The sequence below is a fragment of the Staurois parvus genome, unplaced genomic scaffold (assembly GCF_062004578.1).
Source record: "Staurois parvus isolate SC_StPar_1 unplaced genomic scaffold, SC_StPar_1.0 ptg000536l, whole genome shotgun sequence".
Classification (NCBI taxonomy): Eukaryota; Metazoa; Chordata; class Amphibia; order Anura; family Ranidae; genus Staurois; species Staurois parvus.
The window spans coordinates 1,135,161-1,156,342 of record NW_028318332.1 but is presented as its reverse complement, the minus strand read 5'-3'; the positions used below and the strand labels follow the sequence as shown (position 1 = coordinate 1,156,342).

The 21,182-nt window shown below is 41.9% G+C and overlaps 1 protein-coding gene across 1 annotated transcript in view; it reads right to left on the bottom strand.

The window, feature by feature from the left end:
• WDR72 (WD repeat domain 72) overlaps positions 1–21,182 on the bottom strand; it is a 379,206-nt gene that overhangs the window by 126,161 nt on the left and 231,863 nt on the right. The window contains exons 15-18 of the mRNA XM_089690609.1: positions 17,161–17,960; positions 8,281–8,372; positions 8,068–8,150; positions 3,446–3,626 (exon numbers count right to left, since the gene is read on the bottom strand). Coding sequence (XP_089546735.1) covers positions 3,446–3,626; positions 8,068–8,150; positions 8,281–8,372; positions 17,161–17,960 — 1,156 coding nt within the window. The remainder of the gene's footprint in view (positions 1–3,445; positions 3,627–8,067; positions 8,151–8,280; positions 8,373–17,160; positions 17,961–21,182) is intronic.

The following is a 21,182-nucleotide window of genomic DNA, read 5'->3' as shown; positions in this document are numbered from 1 at the left end:
TGACTTTCTCAGTGGCTGGTCCTGACAACACTGCTTACTGGCTTCTGCTGGGCTGGCCGGGATAAAGGAGTCCCCCCTCAGAGCTGGGGGGACACTACCAAGACCCCCCCCTTAGAGGGATTTCCCCTCTTACTCCAGATAATCTGTGTTATCTGTTAATTCTTGAAGTGGAGTTTGCTGGATACCTCAACCTGAATCCTGCCCCTCCCCTGGGTTGTGGTTCTCAGTTATTCATCTGCCTCCGTACATTCGTTGGCTGCTCGAGACCCGCTCTGGGCTTCATACCCCACGTCCCATATCCTCCTTGGGGGCAACTTCAAACTTACTCCTGATCTTGATATGGATAAATGATATCCTGAAGCCTGCCGTGAGTTGGATCTGACTAAATGGGTGGGGCTATATCAGTTCACAGACATGTTGCGGTGGAAGAATCCTGAGACTAGGGCCTATACCTGCCACTCGACTTCACATAGAGCAATGTCTAGAATTGATCTTAACTATGCTACACCTCCACTTTTAGCAAGGGTCTAGGAGATTACAATTCTACCTAGCGGGATATCAGACCATGGCCTACGTCTAATCCGCTTGATCATCATGTTGGATGTCTCCAGTTATTTATTTGAAGATTTTTGTAGCACCCGAACAATGTGTTGGTACCTGTACCACCTAATCTCCTTCTATGCCCTCTGTCTTTCCCTTTTACATCCTCTCCCCTCCATCCCCATTTCTACCCTCCCCCCTCTCTCCTCACTTTATTCCCCTCTTCTTCGTCATCTCCCCCCTCGCTCCCCTTCCCCAGCTGGACACCGGCCTTTGGTTCACACTAAGTTCCTGTTTGACTAGCTTGCTCAGGTTGTGTCTTGGGTGAAACACATGTATTCTGTTTACCTTATCGTATATTGCCTGCTTGATTAGGTTTATTGTACCTCTGTTTGTCTGTACCACTGTACATCTTCAATAAATGCAACTTTTAAAAAAACCCCAAAAGCAAACATGTTTTACATTGCAGCTTACCAATTCTTAAATGTTATAGCTGCATTACTTTTATTTTTAGGCTTTCTTTCTTTTTTTTCCTAGAGATCTAGCCAGTAAGTCTGTTGTTTTTCAACAGAACAAGCATTCCTGCCAATGAAGCAGTTGGAGGGATGAAAAAAAACCCTTTTTCCATTGACAGGGGTGCTTTTAATAATCAGCATTTATTTATTGATGTAAAACCTTTATCCCAAAATGAAAATAAACGTTACTGTAACTGCTTAAAAAGTGTTAGATGGAGTTTGGCTTCAATTTGCTAGTATATTTAAATCTGCTAGTACACTTAACCCTCCCCCCAGACTGACAATGCTGCTCTCCAGAGGAATCTCTATTGCTTTTTCATCCTCAGAGTTCCAGTGCATTTCTGTGAAAGGAAGCAAAGGGAAATTTCCCTAATGGCGCACAGAATGACACGAAATAGCCCGACACGTGTTTTAACCCTTCCATAGTCTATTGAAAATTCATAAAATAGTTTTGGGTTTATACACACTTTAACAATTAAAAAGAAAAACAACTCCTACAGTAACACAAAAGAAAGATTTTGTCTCTGAGGGACTGTATCGTTGTCTGAGATTAAAAATCACCCATGCAGTCCTCAGCTAAGGTACATATTGTACTTCCCAATGCACCAATTTGCAGCTGTGTTTGGGTGATTGCTGTGGGCTTGTTCTGGGTAGTTGTAGAAATAATTTACGCCTATCGTTTTTGAGTACATACAGTATCACAAGTTAAAAACAAAGATTTATTTTTTTCAAAACTTCACCCAATGCCTATTTTTTTCTAAGTACTGTATATATTCCAATTGCAGCATATATGAGAAGTGGTAACAGTTCAGATTTGATGGATCCTACTAAAAAAAGATCATATCAGATTGAACCAATTAATGTGTTGTTAATGATTCCTTAGTGCAATTTGATGCTTGGATTTGTATAAAAATGTAGCAGAATAGAGCAATAATAAGTGTTAACATTTTTTTTCAGTATCATCTATGCATGTGAAACTACTTCAAAGAAAGCTTGGTGCTGTGCTGCCAGCATTGATCTGCTTCATGTCATACTCCAATAAAGCTCACTGCAATAACAGAGAACAGTACAGCAACAAATCCGTGACATACTCAGGAAAAGCAAGAAAATAAAAAAATAAAAATAAAAAAGGTTAGTAGCTTTCTTTAATTAGCTAAAGCAGTATTAAATGCTCAGTTATTAATTCACACTTCCCTTTAGCCCACTCTATTAGCTGTACTCTCTAGGTTTATTGTAAATTTCTTCCAAAATATTTTTTACTGCTTTAAAATTTGCAGCTGTTTCTATTTCCCAGCTAAATCCCCAAACTTCAAGTTGCAGAGCATGCACTGTACACATCGTACAACCATCACCTGACTTTATGGTAATTGACTAAATGTCCCATGATACCTTTATAGCTTCTTGAATAGAGTATGCATGCTCCATTCTCCTTTTCTGATGACCCCTTCTCTTCAGCTTTCTGTATTTTATTTATTATTTATTTCAGGTACTTATATAGCACCTTCAGTTTAAGCAGCACTTTACATATATATTGTACATTCACATCAGTCCCTAACCCTTAAGGGGTGTACAATCTAAGGTCCCTAACTCACATTCATACATACACATACTAAGGACAATTTAGACAGGATCCAATTAATCTACCAGCATGTCTTTGGAGTGTGGGAGGAAACCGGAGTACCCGGAGGAAACCCACGCAGGCACAGGGAGAACATGCAAACTCCAGGCAGGAGGTCCCATGGCTGGGATTCGAACTGATGACCCTAGTACTGCTAGGCAGAAGTGCTAACCATTTAGCCACTGTGCTGCCCATATTGGAGAATCATTGTTTATTTTTACAATTCTTCTCCAATAAACCTTATTTTCCTACTGTTCCCTTTCTGCTGGTCCTTCCGCTCTCAGTTTCCTACACTGGAAACCAGCCTTTTCTTCAATAAACTCTATTTACCCAGCTTTTTTTATACAGTGCAATAAAATATGGGTATACTTAAGTGCAAATGAAGTCCCAGCTGGGAGCATGCAAAATGGGATGGCTATGCTAGGGCTCCAGGGAGACCACACAAGGCAGTGTAACCCCATGTAGACTAAAGTTTTCTTCGAAATCAGACTAAGGAGGAAAGCAGAAGTTTACCTTCCCCCTACCTGTTTACAACCTCCTGGGACATGTCACAGATCCCAGGAGAATGTGGGACCATTGAGAGAGCAGTGCATCTCAGCATGTGCAATGGGGAGCTGGCTGTGAAATATAGTCAAGATGGTGACCTGTAGGCTGGTGAAGAACCAGCTCGAATGAAGAAAGTATGAAAAAAATAGTTATACTGACCTTGATGTTTAAATAGCATACAGTAACAGCAATACATTTTTTATAGAATTCAATAAATTCAACTTACTTTGCACAGGAGAATTAGTAAACACTTGCTCAGATGTATCATAGGGCTCACATTGTAATGGTAGTTGCAATTGTCCATAATCGACTGTACAAACTGGTTGAGTTGTTATCACTGCTTGTCTCAGTGTTTCCATCCATCTTTTGATTTCTGCCAGTAAAACTGCTTGCATTGCTTCTGTTACCTATATGCAAAAATTGTAACAAATTACTGCCTAGCACTACTTAAAAAACATTTTCCCAAAAAGGGCACTGGTATTTTGCTGTCATCTGCCTCGCATGTACCTTATTAAACAATTAAGCTGCCATATTGTGCAGAGCACAACAGAAATAGCCATGCATTGGCTGTACGTACCATGGCTTTATTCTTGGCTATTAGCTACCCAAGTAATATGTGCTGGCCTTTTACTTTGGCAATGGCACAAGATGATTAGCATCAGAAAAGTTAAACAATGCTAATAGGCAGTATACAAGCTCCTGTACAGTAAATAGCAACACTGGTCAACAGAAATGCTTGACTGTCAATGTATTTTGTCAAAAATATATTCTTTTTAAGTTTCACTGTACCCAATTAAAAAAATAATCATATTCAGTATCTTAAGTGTAAGCCTTCTGTGTATAATAGCAGTGTAGTACAGCACATCAATAAAAAAACTCCTGCAGAGTCACCACCTCTCCCGAAGTAGCTCTTTTCTCCATCATCCCAGACTACATGCGTAATGCTATCTCCGCAGGAGCTGCTGGATAGGATGGCTACTTTGTTCTTTGCCTTGACCTCCTCAAGAACTTCAGCCCCTCTAACACACTAGGTTAGATACACAAAGCAATCACTATCACATAAAACCACTAAAAGTAAAACGTAGTACCCAGTAGTAGTACTATATCAAAGAAACAGGCACTGAACCAGTTTGTGAAGGCAAACCTAATATATTTTTGGCTGATATGGTTGATAACAAACCATAGAAATGGGTTAATAATGGTAATAGCACAATTTAACATACAGGGTGATTACGGGTGTAAAATGACACCTAAGAGTCCAGATCAGCATAAACAGTAGCAAAGTCACCTAAAGTGCAGCAGTGAGCAGTAATAAAGCTTGAGTTAATGACAACTATGCTAGGTCTAGGCCAGCTGGATGTGCACTGTCCATAGAAATTAATTAAATGGGAAAAGGGAACAAAGGGGACTTGCAGGATGGTTTTACATCCTTTATGTTATTCTTCTGCTGGCTATCATTGGGGCCTTTTAAGAAGTGTTGGTGCACTTAAGAACAGTTTTTGTAAACCAGCATGCGGTATAGATATGGAAAAGATGCAGTAAAGGTGTGGTACTGGTGTGGTATAGGTGCAGCATACTTAGTCTAGCTGAACAGTCTCAGAAAAGCAGCTCCACTCCTCCTCTTTGCCCCAGTGTCTGTTGGGAGTTATAGTACAAAGGGTCCATAAGCTCCTTAATATGGCTTACTTCTTGGAATTTAAATCACATGATCCCCAGTGTTCTGCATTGAAATCTACAGGCTTTTCTGTCTATAGTTCTCCCTCCCTTCCTCCCAGCAGAAATCGACAGTAAACTGATTGTAAAGAGGAATATGTCTCCTTCTCCATGTTTCTGTATTCCAGCATCTGGCTACACAATTCTAAAATAAAAAAAAAGTATATTGTGGAATTGCCTCATGGCAGCATAAGTAGCAATCTCTCACCACCTGAATTCAACTACCACACTGCATTTCTTGGAATAGGCCCAAATTCTAAATTACATTAGGGCAATGGAAACCATAGTGGCCACAAACAGCAATGATCCAGATAAAAACATGCACTACTCGAACATGCCAGTGATCTCACCAAGACTATGACAGCTTCTGTGTTTTAATTATTGTGATATAATACCTCTCTTTAATTAGGTTGACTTATACTGCCAGATTAATCCACTTGGTAGCTAACTGGCCTGAGTACCCCTTCCTCCTCCCCTGCCTATCCCTTCCAGTTAGCCTTCCTTCTTTGGAAAGTAGCACTATTATTTTCTCTTTTTATACATGTTTTTTTCACTTTTTGTCATTTGGATTGCAATTTATTGGGGAGATAGAATAGAATGCTGTTTAACCATACTGATGACTCTCCACAACTTCACTGCTTTTTGTACTCTTTGTAATTTGCAAAACTTGAATAAACAGATACTTTAAAAAAAAAAACTCCTGTACAGCTGCAATGTTTTTTCCATGGTCCGACTCCCCACCATATGTGGCAAAGCAGCCACCATCCTCTGTTTACTCCCAGCATGCACTACAGTAATATGTGAGGCAGGTAAAATCACAGAGATTGCGCCTATTGCCAGTGTCACGCTTACCCCTAATGCAGGTGGTCAGATTGTATAGCTGGCTTCTGTGTTCTTCACCTATAGCAGCCCCCTTTACCATAAGGCAAGCAGGCCTATCAGTACTCGGTTGCCCCCAGGACTCATACACAATTTATTATCTGTCCCTCTGCTCCCCAAACCCCCCCCCATTTTCGTGTGCACTCCTGAACGCCCGATCGGTTTGCAACAAGCTCACCGCCATCCACGACCTCTTTGTTTCCCACTCCCTCAACCTCCCAGAGATCACTGAAACCTGGATCCAAGCCACTGACTCTACCTCCCCTGCAGCACTCTTCTATGGAGGTCTCATCTGGACCCACTCACCCAGACCCAACGGTCGAAAAGGTGGTGGGGTTGGTATGCTCCTGTCACCACTGAGCACCTTCCAAGTCCTCCCAAACCCCCCCTCTCTATCCTTCTTCTCCCTTGAGGCCCACTGCATCCGACTATTCTCTCCAACCCCCCTGAGGATTGCTGTAATCTACTGGCCTCTTGGACCCGTGTCCCGCTTCCTCGACGACTTCTCCGCCTGGCTACCCTTTTTTCTCTCATCCGAGCTACCCACCATCATCATTGGAGACTTCAACATCCCTGTCAACATCAATAACCCGGCTACATCCCAACTCCTCAACTTAACCTCCTCTTTTGCACTCGCACAGTGTATACAATCCATCACCCACTCCAACGGGAACATCCTGTACCTTCTCTTCTCTCATCTCTGCACTCCTCACAAACACCCCCTTCCCTCTCTCTGACCACCTTATTACCTTCTCCATCTCCTTGTCCTCAAACACCTACCCCTCCAATGTCAAACTATCACCAGCCGAAACCTCCGCAACCTGAACCCTGCCCCCTTCCACTCTGCAACTGATCAACTTTACGACAGTATCCTTCCCCTGTCCTGCCTCGACCTGGCCACTACTGTCTATAACAGCTTGCTGGCAACCACTCTAGACTCGCTAGCGCCTCTAACCACACGAAGCATTATACCCCAACCGCTTCAGTCCTGGCAGACTGATCATACCAAAACTCTCAAACGATGCAGTCGTGCACTGGAGCGACTATGGCGATAAAGACAATGCAACTGACGTGGTTTCTCTATGTCTGCTGTAATTCTTATCAAGGTAAATTGAAGAGATGGTGGGGCAAAGTCTTTACCTTGCCTTGAGGCCCATTTGGCCTTAGAGTGCTACTAAACCCAGGACCCTGCACCCTGCATTCACTGTATTCGGTCTCCCACAGTACACAGAACATGGAAATCCAGTTATTTTAGTAAATATAAAAAAATGCTAAATACCTTTTCTCATGAGCAGTTAGAGCAGTCTTGTGACTTCTATCAGTGTCAATCAGAGCACTAATTAAAGCTTGTAAGAGGAGTTTTCTCTCTCCCCTGATTGTCCTATGAGGCTGCAAGACCCCTGACCCTCTGTCTGGACAGTGCTGATTGAACCTGTACTGATCACAGGCACTCTCCCAAGAAAAAAAACCCTCTCTGGCAATACACACCAAACTGAGCATGTGCAGCTTGCCCCCAAGGCTCTGTTCTATCAGGAGATGGAACAGTAGACAGTAGAAGAAGGAGAGGATTATAGAAGACAGGGTCAAATATCCTTTTTACACAATGCAGAATATTAACCCCTTAGGTTCCACAGTGAGTATAACAAGCATGCCTTACTGAATATACAGACTGATTTTACTGTTGTGGGTTTAGTAGCACTTTAATCCATTTCTTTTACAGTCTTCCACACTTCACCAGAAACAGAAAAAACAGAATGTACTTGGTTGTCATGAGCAACAGGGACTCCTTTGTCCCTACATTTTTTACAATAATGTCCGAAGTGTCAATTGAGTGATGTAAATTAATTAAAACATATTTGTATTTAAAGTGATCCTAAAGGCAGAAAGGTTTTTTTTCACCTTAATGCATTCTATACATTAGAATCCTCCTCAGCCCCCCTGAGCCCATCTTGATCCAGCAATGTGCATGAGAGCAGAGACACTCCCGGGGCTCAATTTCCTCACTGGCTCACACAGCAGCGGGAGCTGTTTGCTCCTGCTATTGTCAATCACAGCCAGTGAGCTAATGAGGGAGAGTGGGGATGGAGCCAAGCCACATTTAGCTCTGTGGGAAAGGAGCCAGGACCACCTTTGGGAGACCCAAAAAGAAGAGAATCAGGGCTGCTCTGTGCAAAACAGAGCAGGTAAGTATAACATGTTTGTTATGTTGTTTTTTATTACAACCTTTAGAATTGCTTTAACATTGGAATGTCTTACTTGTATAGCTTGATCCTTCCAAGTAGATACTATTTTCATTAATGCAGTGTTTTCTGGATCAGTGTAACTGGACCCATTTTTATCTGTTGGTGAATACACAAAAAAACAACATGCATTGATTTAATTAAAATACATAAAATGTATTCATTCTTAACAATTTAGGAAGTTTAGAAAAAATGGAGCTCGAATGTTTTGGTCAGTTGGCAAACTCACCATGTGGTATCTCTGTAGTAAATACAGGAAATGATGAAGAAAAATGCTCGGAACTTCTCCATTTGCCACGTAAAGCCTCCATCTTTTCCATGCTGTAAGACCATATACAGATATGAGCATATGAGCGGAGAGGAAACTCTAGGTCCTTGGCTCCAGTTATAAGACTGAGCCTCTGTAATCAACTGCAATCTATATTAGCTGCCACTGTGCCTAGCCTTCTCTGACACGCAGACATTTTTGCACCTTGTATGATGATGTAATTTCAGCAAGTGTATAGCCAACATCCATTACATTTTAAATCATTAAATTTCAGCACAGAAAGCTTGATGCAAATGCGTTACTTGCAAATGTGCAGTGGGCACCTGGCTGTGAAATTGCAAGCTGTCACAGCCGGGTGCCCACACTGAAGATGCTGGCAATGGGGAGTGAGGATGGGCGGTGAAACCAGCTATGGTGAGGACACCACTGGACTGGAGCTTCACTTTAATTTGGTTTTAGGGATTAGGTTATGACTTTGGTCCATAGTGTCAGAGTGAAGGGTAAGAAGTATAAATCAGTGTTATGGTTGTGGTAAGAGTCTATGGGTTAAAGGATTACATCAGAGATTCTGCTCTCTCCTGGCTCTCATCCTACCTGTCACAACGCTCCTTCAGCGTTACCTATAATGCTACCACCTCCCCCTCACTCCCCCTCTCTGTTGGGGTCCCTCAAGGCTCTGTCCTCGGGCCCCTTCTCTTCTCCATCTATACCTCCTCCCTTGGCCAACTCATACACTCTCACGGCTTCAACTACCACCTCTATGCCGACGACACACAAATCTATCTCTCAACCCCCCACCTCACCCCCTTGGTCTCAGCCCGAATCACACACCTACTGAGCGACATATCAGACTGAATGTCGCTCCACTTCCTTAAATTGAACCTCTCCAAAACCGAGTTTCTTGTCTTCCCCCCAGCCCGGACACCACCCCCCATTGATTTCTCCGTCACATCCAACAACTCCACCATCAAACCCGCCCTGCAGGCCAGAGTACTGGGTGTCATTCTGGACTCCAACCTATCCTTCCAGCCCCAAGTCCAATCTTTAACAAACTCGTGCAGACTCCACCTCCGCAACATCGCCAAAATCCGCACGTTCCTAACCCCAGAAACCACTAAACAGCTCATCCACTCCCTCATCATATCACGACTCGACTACTGCAACTCCCTCCTCACTGGCCTGCCTCGCCGCTGGCTATCCCCGCTTCAGTCGATCCTGAATACGGCTGCCAGACTCATTCACCTTTCCAACCGCTCTGTCTCCGCCACCCCCCTCTGCCAATCCCTCCACTGGCTTCCGATTGCGCAACGGATCAAATTCAAAATCCTAACACTGACGTACAAAGCTGTCCACCATACTGCCCCGTACTACATCTCTGACCTAATATCCAAGTACCGCCCAGCACGCACACTCCGCTCCTCACAAGACCACCTCCTCTCTAGTTCCCTGGTCTCCTCCTCCCATGCCCGCCTCCAGGACTTCTCCAGGGTGTCACCCATCCTCTGGAACTCCCTGCCCCAACCCATCAGATTATCACCTACTCTCCTCTCCTTTAGGCGCACCCTGAAAACCCATCTCTTCAGGGAAGCCTACCCCACCCCCTGCTAACTTGCCGACCTCCTCCACTCTTCCTACCACTCCATCCCCCACAGCTATCTCCTCCTGTGCCACCACCCCCTCCCTCCTAGATTGTAAGCTCGAAAGAGCAGGGCCCTTGATCCCCTCATGTTTTGCATTGTATTGGTATTGTTCTGTCACATGTTCTGTCCCCCTTTGTAATGTACAGCGCTGAGCGAACTATTGGCGCTTTATAAATACTGTATAATAATAATAATAATAATAATAATATTAAATGTAAGGGTGCAGATGATTTGTTAAGGGCTAGAGTTAAGAGTTTGGCTACATGTTGGGATTATGATGGGGTTAAAGTGCTAAGGACGAGATCCAGGCAAACAATATACACCTCTAAAATACACTCTGTAAAGGTCTACTTTTTCTTGGAAAAATATTATTATACTCAGCTAGACTTGGGGTTCAGACATCACTGCCTAGATGCAGTCAGGTCTTTGACCTCATTCAAGTCCAATGTGAAGTTAACCAGTAATGCCTTATTCAGGACGCACCCTAGGACAATGAAAGACCTGCACTACAATAATAGGATCTACTGCATGTTCTCTCCTTCTGTGGGCAAGCCTGTGCAAAGCAATAATACCCTGACTTGCTCTGACTGCTGTCCTCTCTCTCCCATTGAGTATACAGTAAGTCTACTGTAAGTAAGATTACAGAAGGCTGATATAATGACAAATTCAGGTACTTTTTCTAGTTTGGTGTTTAAAACACTTTTTTTCATTAACACATACTGTAAATTGATATAGCTGTGTTCAGCTTTAGGTTTCATAGTCACAATAAAGTGTTAGAATTTAGGTTAAGAAATATGTATTACTAATATGGGCTATGTGCTGTGTTAGAGGATGGGTAGTGGTGAGGGTTAAAGCATAACAAAAGGCAAACATTTTTAAATGTTATATAGAGTGGAGAGGGGCTAGAACCCCTGTCAAGTATTTATTGTTGCCTGTGTCCCTATTGAGGACATTCACCCTCTCTGTTTGTCCTGTTTTCTGAAAGTAATAGAAAATCACAAATTTTGGGTTGTCACTTAAACAGGAATAGAGGGGAAATCCTGCAATGGGGACACTAATTCTGCTGATCCTGATGATGGCCAGGGATTCCCTTACTTTGAATGGATTTCCTCTTGCTTCATTTTTTGGCTATGGGACAGGAAGTGAAGGGAAAAACCATTAAAGTGGTATAACCCTCCCTTACTCTATCCAAAATGAAAAAATAAAATTTGACCTTAGAGGAGACACAGGCAGCAGTGGGAGCCATAACTCTTGTGAGGAGGGAGGGGGGCACGGCTTACCAGCATTGTGTGTGTCTGTGGACACACACAGCCCGACTCAGGAGTGCACCGTCAGGGGTGCCCCCATAGCATTAGGCTTTGTAAGGGTGTACTTGGAAAAAGAAGAAGTGGATAGTGCTGGTGGGGGACCACCAAAGAGGAGGTAAAGGACCTCTCTGTGCAATATCATTGAGCAGAGCAGGTAAGTATAACATATTTTTTATTGTAAAAAAAAAGTGAGCCTTTAGTATCACTTTACTGTAAGTGTTTGTGTCCTCAAAACACCTATGGTTAACCTAATTTGTTGCTATGAATAGGTTGGCACTGCAGCATAATTAGGGGGCAAAACTTAGTAAAAACCTCTATAGTATGTTACACACAAATGTATGCAAAGATACCATACTGCAATGTAAAGAATAATTCTTTTTATCTAGATACCCACTTAAAGTGGTAGTAAACCATAAAAAATGAATCTAAAAAATCTTCCCCCTGCACGTTAAGAGCATATTGTGCTAGTATGCATTGCTTACTATCACATTACAAAAAACGTACCTGAAAACGAAGCCCTCCAGTGAAGCGCTGTCATGGCTCCATGAGGCTTCCATCTTCTCCCGGTCTTCTGGGTTCGCTGGCTGTGGCCGTTTGACTGTCTGAGCTTCAATGATGTCACTCCCGCCACGTCACTGGTCTCTCAATGGACAGCAAGCCATCCATTGAGAGCGCAGTGCGCATGCGCCGGTGACATCATTGGCACTGCTAAAGTAAATATTTCCGAAATGGTGCATGTTTAGGTGATATTTACAGTACCTATAGTAAATAGGTACTGTAAATATCTCTTTTATATACAGACAGGTCCATAAATATTGGGACATCAACACAATTCTAACATTTTTGGCTCTATACACCACCATAATGGATTTGAAATGAAACAAACAAGATGTGCTTTAACTGCAGACTGTCAGCTTTAATTTGAGGGTATTTACATCCAAATCAGGTGAACAGTGTAGGAATTACGACAGTTTGCATATGTGCCTCCCACTTGTTAAGGGACCAAAAGTAATGGGACAATTGGCTTCTCAGCTGTTCCATGGCCAGGTGTGTGTTATTCCCTCATTATCCCAATTACAATGAGCAGATAAAAGGTCCAGAGTTCATTTCAAGTGTGCTATTTGCATTTGGAATCTGTTGCTGTCAACTCTCAAGCTGAGATCCAAAGAGCTGTCACTATCAGTGTAGCAAGCCATCATTAGGTTGGAAAAACAAAACAAACCCATCAGAGAGATAACAAAAACATTAGGAGTGGCCAAAACAACTGTTTGGAACATTCTTCAAGAGAAGGAACGCATCGGTGAGCTCAGCAACACCAAAAGACCTGGAAGACCACGGAAAACAACTGTGGTGGATGACTGAAGAATTCTTTCCCTGGTGAAGAAAACACCCTTCACAACATTTGGCCAGATCAAGAACACTCTCCAGGAGGTAGGTGTATGTGTGTCAAAGTCAACAATCAAGAGAAGACTTCACCAGAGTGAATACAGAGGGTTCACCACAAGATGTAAACAATTGGTGAGCCTCAAAAACAGGAAGGCCAAATTAGAGTTTGCCAAACGACATCTAAAAAAGCCTCCACAGTTCTGGAACAACATCCTATGGACAGATGAGACCAAGATCAACTTGTACCAGAGTGATGGGAAGAGAAGAGTATGGAGAAGGAAAGGAACTGCTCATGATCCTAAGCATACCACCTCATCAGTGAAGCATGGTGGTGGTAGTGTCATGGCGTGGGCATGTATGGCTGCCAATGGAACTGGTTCTCTTGTATTTTTTGATGATGTGACTGCTGACAAGAGCAGCAGGATGAATTCTGAAGTGTTTCGGGCAATATTATCTGCTCATATTCAGCCAAATGCTTCAGAACTCATTGGACGCCGCTTCACAGTGCAGATGGACAATGACCCAAAGCACACTGCAAAAGCAACCAAAGAGTTTTTTAAGGGAAAGAAGTGGAATGTTATGCAATGGCCAAGTCAATCACCTGACCTGAATCCGATTGAGCATGCATTTCACTTGCTGAAGACAAAACTGAAGGGAAAATGCCCCAAGAACAAGTTGCAACTGAAGACAGTTGCAGTAGAGGCCTGGCAGAGCATCACCAGGGATGAAACCCAGCATCTGGTGATGTCTATGCGTTCCAGACTTCAGGCTGTAATTGACTGCAAAGAATTTGCAACCAAGTATTAAAAAGTGAAAGCTTGATTTATGATTATTATTCTGTCCCATTACTTTTGGTCCCTTAACAAGTGGGAGGCACATATGCAAACTGTTGTAATTCCTACACCGTTTATCTGATTTGGATGTAAATACCCTCAAATTAAAGCTGACAGTCTGCAGTTAAAGCACATCTTGTTCGTTTCATTTCAAATCCATTGTGGTGGTGTATAGAGCCAAAAATGTTAGAATTGTGTCGATGTCCCAATATTTATGGACCTGACTGTATAATAAAGGCTTACCTATAGGTAAAACATTAAAAATAGACTTTACTTCCACTTTAAAATATATTTCAGGCAATGTTTTGTACTCTTCACATGCTTATCTTAATGCATTTGTTGATGAGTAGGTGCATGAAAGCTTGGACAAGGACCCCCTGATCTAATTCTGCTAACCATGAAAAAAGGTGTTAAAGAATTAAAGGATAAGTTCACAAGTGGAACATGTAACATGTCTCCACTGTGGCAGCTGTACGGAGAGACGTTCCCCATTCTAGCTGTCAGTTTTTAAATCAGCGCGGCCATGTTGGGCTCCACCCACTGGCCATGCCATTTATTCACAGATTTCTGTGCATGAATGAACTACAAGTACCAACATCCTTTGTGGCTGTCAGCTTGTAGTTCTCAATGAACTACAACGGTGCTGTGGAGCGTTGTGGTAGTTCATTAAGTCTTCCAGTCAGTGTTAAACAGTCTGCTCGTATGCGGTACGAGAGGAGAGATTAAACTGACAGTTTGCTGGAGCCCTGCATGGCACCAGCAAACTACTGATCGCTGGTGCAATGCTTTACAGGCTCTAAAAAAAGAACAAAATATATATAATAATAAATGCACATGTTTTACCTGCAAAAAAATGTACATTTATTATTTTTTTTTAAAGTGAACTAATCCTTTAAAGAACATTTTAAAAAGCTAATAAAAATATAAACTGAAAGTATATTTTTGTCTTTGGAGTTTACCATTTCACATAAAAAATGCTGCAGAAAAGATGCACAGGATTAATTCATGCTACACATGAAACTTTCCCTAGGAAAAATCCCAGGTATTAATAATGCCTACAATTTTTCTTTCTTTGATCAATCAGGAGTAAATATTACATACAATATTCACTGTTTTGTCCCTTTAGGTATTATACTGCAGCTTGATGCATCAAGCCCTTCACATATCTGTGATGGCAAAGCCCCATTGGAATGACTTACTATTATTATTATACAGGATTTATATAGCACCAACGGTTTGTGCAGCATTTTACAATATAAAGGGAGGCAGTACAATTACAATACAGTTCAGTACAGAAGGAATAGGAGGGCCCTGCTCATGGAGCTTACAATCTAAAGGAAGGGGGAGGTGATACAAAAGGTGATAGCTGCGGGGGATGATCTGATGGAGGTGACTCAAGTACAGTTCTTAGGTGGAGGTGGAGTAGGCTTCCCTGAATAAGTGAGTTTCAAAGATTGCCTATTGGCAGACAGGCTGGGGGCTGACCGGACATACTGGGGTAGGAAATTCCAGAGAATGGGACAGGCTATGGAGAAGTCCTAGAGCCGAACATGGGAGAAGGTGACAAGAGAGATAGAGAGCAAGATGTCTTGGGAGGAGTGGAGCGGGCGATTGGGACAATATCTGTTGATGATGCTCATGATGTAGCTAGGGGCAATGTTGTGGATGGCTTTGTATGCTGTGGTTAGTATTTTGAAATGTATATATTGGGTTAGTGGAAGCCAGTGAAGGGACTGGCAGAGAGGGGCAGTCACTGATTGGATGGTAAGGTGTATAAGTCTAGTAGCAGCATTCAAAGTAGGCTGAAGGCAGATAGCCTGTGTAATGGTAGGCCAGTGAGGAGGGAGTTGCAGTAATCAAGGTAGGATATAACCAAGGCATGGATAATTTTTTTTGTGGTGTCATTAGTCAGGAAGGGGCAGATTTTGGAAATGTTGCGGAGGTTAAGGCAGCAGAATTTAGCCAGAGAGAGAAAAGGAGGGGTCTAAGGACGGAGCCTTGGGGTACCAAAACAAAAAGAGGAAGAGAAGCGGAGGAGTTGTTGTTGTATGTGATGCTGAAAATGCACTGAGAAAGGTAAGAGAAGAACCAGAAGAGAGGAGATTCACAGAGGCCAAGGGAGTGGAGTTTACCGAGGAGGAGCGGGTGTCGACTGTGTCAAAGGCAGCGGAAAGGTCTAGGAGTATGAGTATGGACTAATAATCATTGGTTTTAGCAATAAGAAGGTCGTTAGTGAGTTTTAGTAGAGCAGTCTCAGTGGAATGTAATGGGTGGAACCCAGTCTGTAGAAGATTGAGAAGGCTGTTGTCGATGAGGTAGCAATTCATATGGTCGTGAACAAGACGCTCAAGAAGCTTCGAGGCAAACAGGAGCAGGGAGATGGGTCTTAAGTTATTCAAACAGGTGGGGTCCAGCGAGGGTTTTTAAGGTATGGGGGTAAGCAGTGCATATTTCAGTGAGGAGGGAAAGGTGCTGGTGGAGCGGAAGAGGTTGAAGATGTGGGTTAGAGAGTTTAGGATAGAGCAGGAAGGTGGCCGCAATAATCATGAGAGAACAGGGCCCAGGGGACAGGTGGTGAGGTAAGCCTTAGAAAGGAGTTTGGCAACTTCCTCAGTGATAACAGGGTCCAAGGAGGAAAGTACTGAGTGTGGTGTTGAGCCTGGTATGTTGGTTGGAGGAGGAAGCTTGGAGATCTCATTGCGAATTGTGTCGATCTTGTTCTTGAAATGACTGGCAATCTCCTGGGCAGTAAGTTGGTGGATGGAGACAGTGGGGAATAGAGTAAGGAATTAAGGGTAGAAAAGAGTTGATGAGAATTGGATGAGAGGGTTTTGATGAGAGTGTTGTAGTAGGTTTGTTTAGCAGTGTGGAGGCTGGATTTGTATTTTAGAAGGGTGGATTTGTAGACAGTGAAGTCTTGCAGGGATTTGGTCTTATGTCATGCTCGCTCAAGAGCACAGCTGCGTCTCTTGAGACTTCTGGTGTCATCTGTTTGCCAGGGTTGTGACAGGTGAGGCCTGGATCTGCGTGTAGAGAGAGGACCAAGTGCGTCCAGGGAGGATGATAGATTGTTGTTGTAGGCAAATGTGGCCAGGTCTGGGCAGGACAGGGGTACAATTTTATCATAAAAGCACTAAGTAGCAGAGTGAAGAAGGGAAGGACTGAGGTGGTGGAGGTTTCATTGGCTAATTGTCTGCTGGTTGGAGGCATGGGAGGTAGGAAACAAGGAGAGTGTGAAGCTGATAAAGTTGTGATCAGAGAGAGGACAAGGGGTGTTAGAGAGGTTACACGGAGTGCACAGGTGGGAGAATGCAAGGTCGAGGGGGTTGCCATTAGAGTGAGTGGTGATTTGTGTCCATTGTGTTAGGTTAAAAGAAGAGGTTAGGTTGAGAAGGAAGTAGAACATGTTCACTGTTCTTTTTAATATTTCCTCTGCCCTTGACTGGGTATTCAAAGTTAAGACAGCTTAATTTTGCTAAATACACATTAGGGTTTCTCTGTCTATTAAGAAAATCAACATTATTGACGTATGACTTTCTATCCCTTTTCTTGAAATGGTGATGTGCACTGGTAGTTTCAGGACCATTTAGCATGAAAAAGGAGTGCCAGAATTTACCATACTTACTAAAAGATGCAAATCAAAATTTTAGCACATTCTACTAAAGACAAAATTACCTGCCGGACTGATTACATTTTGAGCCATCCATCCGAAGAGTTTTACTGACACATAACAGCTTCTTGAGAAAATGTAAAAGGGGGTCCAAGCCTATCATAGCTGAAATGTGGTTCTCTAGTTGATCTTTTTTGTTTTTATGTTTTTGTGTCACCAGGAGGTATTTTGCTGAAAGTTCATTCACCTTTTTTGACAGTAGATTATGTGAAAAATCTCCAGTTGTATCATTGTTAATTTGATTCCATCCTGGTAGCATTAAACATACATGATCCACATCTGATATGAGTCCAAACGTGATAGATCCTTGCAGCTTTAGGATGTCCAAGTGTTTAACACAAAAGTTGTCCAGTTCCTTATCTATACCCCAAGGCAAAAGGCAGGAAAGTAGAAGTTTTGCAGCATCAGTAACCATGTTTACATCTATTTTTCCAGACATCTGGGTCTTGTTCTTTTTAGTACTTTTGAATTTCTTATGTCTTTTTATGCCACCAATTTCTTCTAAAGGTCGGGTGATGATTTCCTTGACAACAATGTCGGAAACTGGCCCATCCATCTGATACAATGACCCAGCAGTTTTGTTCCTTTTAAGGGTTAGTGGTCTTTTTTCTGAGGAACTTTTTGCTGCTTTCAGTGCATCATAGCTGTGAAAAGAGTTTGCTGATTTCAGGCCACTAGCTTGAGAAGACTGTAAAAGTTCTAAAACTTGTTCCAAATCGAATAAAAGCAGGTGAAGGCTGACATTATACATAGATCTCACTGGCAGAACGGTGAATGGGTTGGGAGAGTAACTGGAATCCACAATCTAGAATCAAAATTATAATTTAATGGTGATGATGTAACATATTATTCTAGTTTTCACATAAAAACAATATTAGTGAATTAAATAATCAAGTAAGAACATGTTTTAGTATTTAAAAAACTTCTGACCAATGCCATGCATGAGAAATGTAAACACTGCAGAAAGCCTTATCTATGTTGAGCAATAACACAGGTGTAGAAGATAGAGCAAAAAGTTTTTCCCCTAAACATCAAATGCTAAATGGCAGAAGATTAGTACATAACCTGCATTTATATATATATATATATATATATATCTATCGTCATAACACACGTCATAACCTTTGACACTGTACCTTGCGACACGGCAAATAATTGGCAACTTCAGTTACAGAGGCACCAGCTAAGCGGACACCAACAATTTGCCCTCTTTAAAGCTCAGTTAGCTCTGATATGACTCTGTATTACTAGCAGCGCATGCAGTAAATGGCAAAAGTGAGGCTTCCCACCTGTTAGCTAGGTGTCTCATCACACAGCAGAAGCAAAAGAGTGTTACATCACTTCCTCTTTCAATGCAAAACATGTTGTCGCTTTCACACCTGCAAATCATGTAGTGTTTCCATTTTTTGTCCAAGCTCTGTATCTTTGCTGTAGTTAACCAATACATTCAGATCAACTCCCTACTAGGAAAGATCCAAACTGCCCTGTATTTGGTTCAAGTAGAGTTCAGCAAATTTTAAAGAAGTTCAGATCCTGAACTTGAGCCGCCACTGAAATCAATTTGAGACAAATCTGTCAAATCATTTTCTGAGCTAACAAGCAAAGAATTGTCAAAAAATTACATGGAGGTACCAGTGCAAAAATATTTTACACATTCCATTTGGCCTGAAACAGTCATTTGTTTCAAGCACAAACATTTAAAAAAGAAAATGGTTTTAAACTTTCCTTCTGGCTACTATTTAAAAAAGAATACTGCTCACAGACCATGCAAAGGCCCTCCAAAGTTCATAGCAGTCTGCAATATAATTTGAGGGGCCTTTGGAGGCATGTGTGCTTTTTTTTTTTTTCTAAGAAGCTGGGAATTAATAGTGACTGTTTGTGAGAATTGGTAGAGATGTTCCTGCTGCTACTCTTTAGGAACAACTGACAGTGCAAAGGTCCACCCTCAACCTGTGATTGGATAATAGGGGCTTGTTTACACCAGCGGTTCACACAAGTCATTTTAACGTGTGGGCTGGTGCCCATTCTATACAGGTAATTAGAGCCGGTGCCTTGCATTGTTACCTTTTTTTTCTTTTTTAACTTTTTTTTTTTTAACCATTTCAAGTCCGGGCCAATTTTGACATTCCTCTCCTACATGTGAGGAATTTTTATTTGCTTGAAAACTACTAAGAACCTCCAAACATAATATTTTTTAAGCAGAGGCTCTAGAGAATAAGATGGTTGATATTGCATATTTTTATGTCACACGGTATTTGCACAGAAGTTTTTTATTAAAATAAATTTTAATTTGAATGCAAAAAATCTATTATAATACCCAATTTTTGGTAAAATATAAAAAATGATGTTGTGTTAAGTAACTAGATACCAAACATCACGCTTTAAAATTGTGTACACCTGTGGAACGGCATCAAAGTACGGTACCTACAAATCTCCATAGGCAATGCTTGAAAAGACTTTACAGGTTAACAGTTTAGAGTTAAACAAGAGGTCTGATGCTAGAATTATTGCTCTTGCCCTGACGTTCACAGTGATACCTCACATTTTGATTGCCGTTTACATATGCGTATGGGACCAACGCATTCATTCACATTTGTGCGTGAGCATGGTGGGGTGGGGCAATTTTAAAACATTTTATTTATCTTATATATTTGATTTGGGTTTTTTTGTACACTGTCCCTTTTATTTATTTTTTCTTGAAGACTTTTATTGCTATCACAAGGGATGAACACCACCCCTTGTGATAGCATGGGCTGTGACGAGTCCTATTTTTAGAGAAATTGGCAGTCTATTAGACCGCAGGGGGGAGAGTTACTAAACCTGGTGCACACAGAATCTGGAGCAGCTGTGCATAATAACCAATCAGCATCTAACTTCAGCTTGTTCAATTAAGCTTTCACAGTAACACCTAGAAGCTGATTGGTTACCATGCACAGCTGCACCAGATTCTGCGTGTGCCAGGTTTAGTAAATCTCCCGCCAGATGTCTTCTCCTAAGCATCAGATCACACCAAGATCGGTGTGATCTGATGTTTGTTCAAACTGGTATTGGCTTGTTTATTAATCCAAAATGTGGAGCAACGCTAGCTGCACTTGCCCGACTAACTTTAATCTGCACCCTGTTATTATAAAAGTGCGATATGCTAAAAAAGGTGAAAATACAATATCATATCATGTACCATCTCCACTTACAAAGTGCAAGAAAAAAATTATGTAAACTTTCCCTTATATAACATCTAAATAATATATACATGTATCTCATTGATGAAAAAGTGCAAAGTGCAGACAAGTGCAAGCTCAATCTATAACATACAGTAACACAACAAATCAAAAGATCTACTACCCCAACAAATCAGTAAATCATGACACTATATAGTAAACATACTGTATACTCTTGAGTCATTATAAAATAAAATAAGACAGTCCACCAGTGAAAATAAACATCTTTCCTTTTGTGAGTTTAAAACATTCTGATGACACCACCAAAGTGTTCTTCCACCACCAATTAGATTAAATAAACTCACCAGAGTGATATGCTGGTCAAATCATAAACCAGCAAAAACATCTGCTGCTCTGGGAGTAACGGTCTGCAGGCTGCGGTTTTATATCCAGGGGCTTCTTAAAACTGCACATTTGTATATTTCAATCACTCATAGAAGGAAAAAGAAGAGGGGAGCTTCCATAGCGTAAAATCATTAACCAGGTTTATTAATATAAAATCAACAAAAAGTCACTCATATTTTAAAGTGCCTCCCCTGACACAAGTAAGATCGTATAAAATTGTAAACTGGGTTGTCTCCAATACAAGATCGCGAGAACTTCGCCATGAGTGGTGATGAACCCCGCCGTGCGTGGTGATGTCAACCCCAGGCCCTGCCATACATGTTTCGTCACTTGACATTTTCTGGGAGTGAGGGAGCTAGGAGGTAATGCCACCACGCATGGCGGGGTTCAGTCTCATGGTCTGGTATTGCGGCCGGAGACAACCTAGTTTACATTTTTACACGTTCTTACTTGTGTCAGTGGAG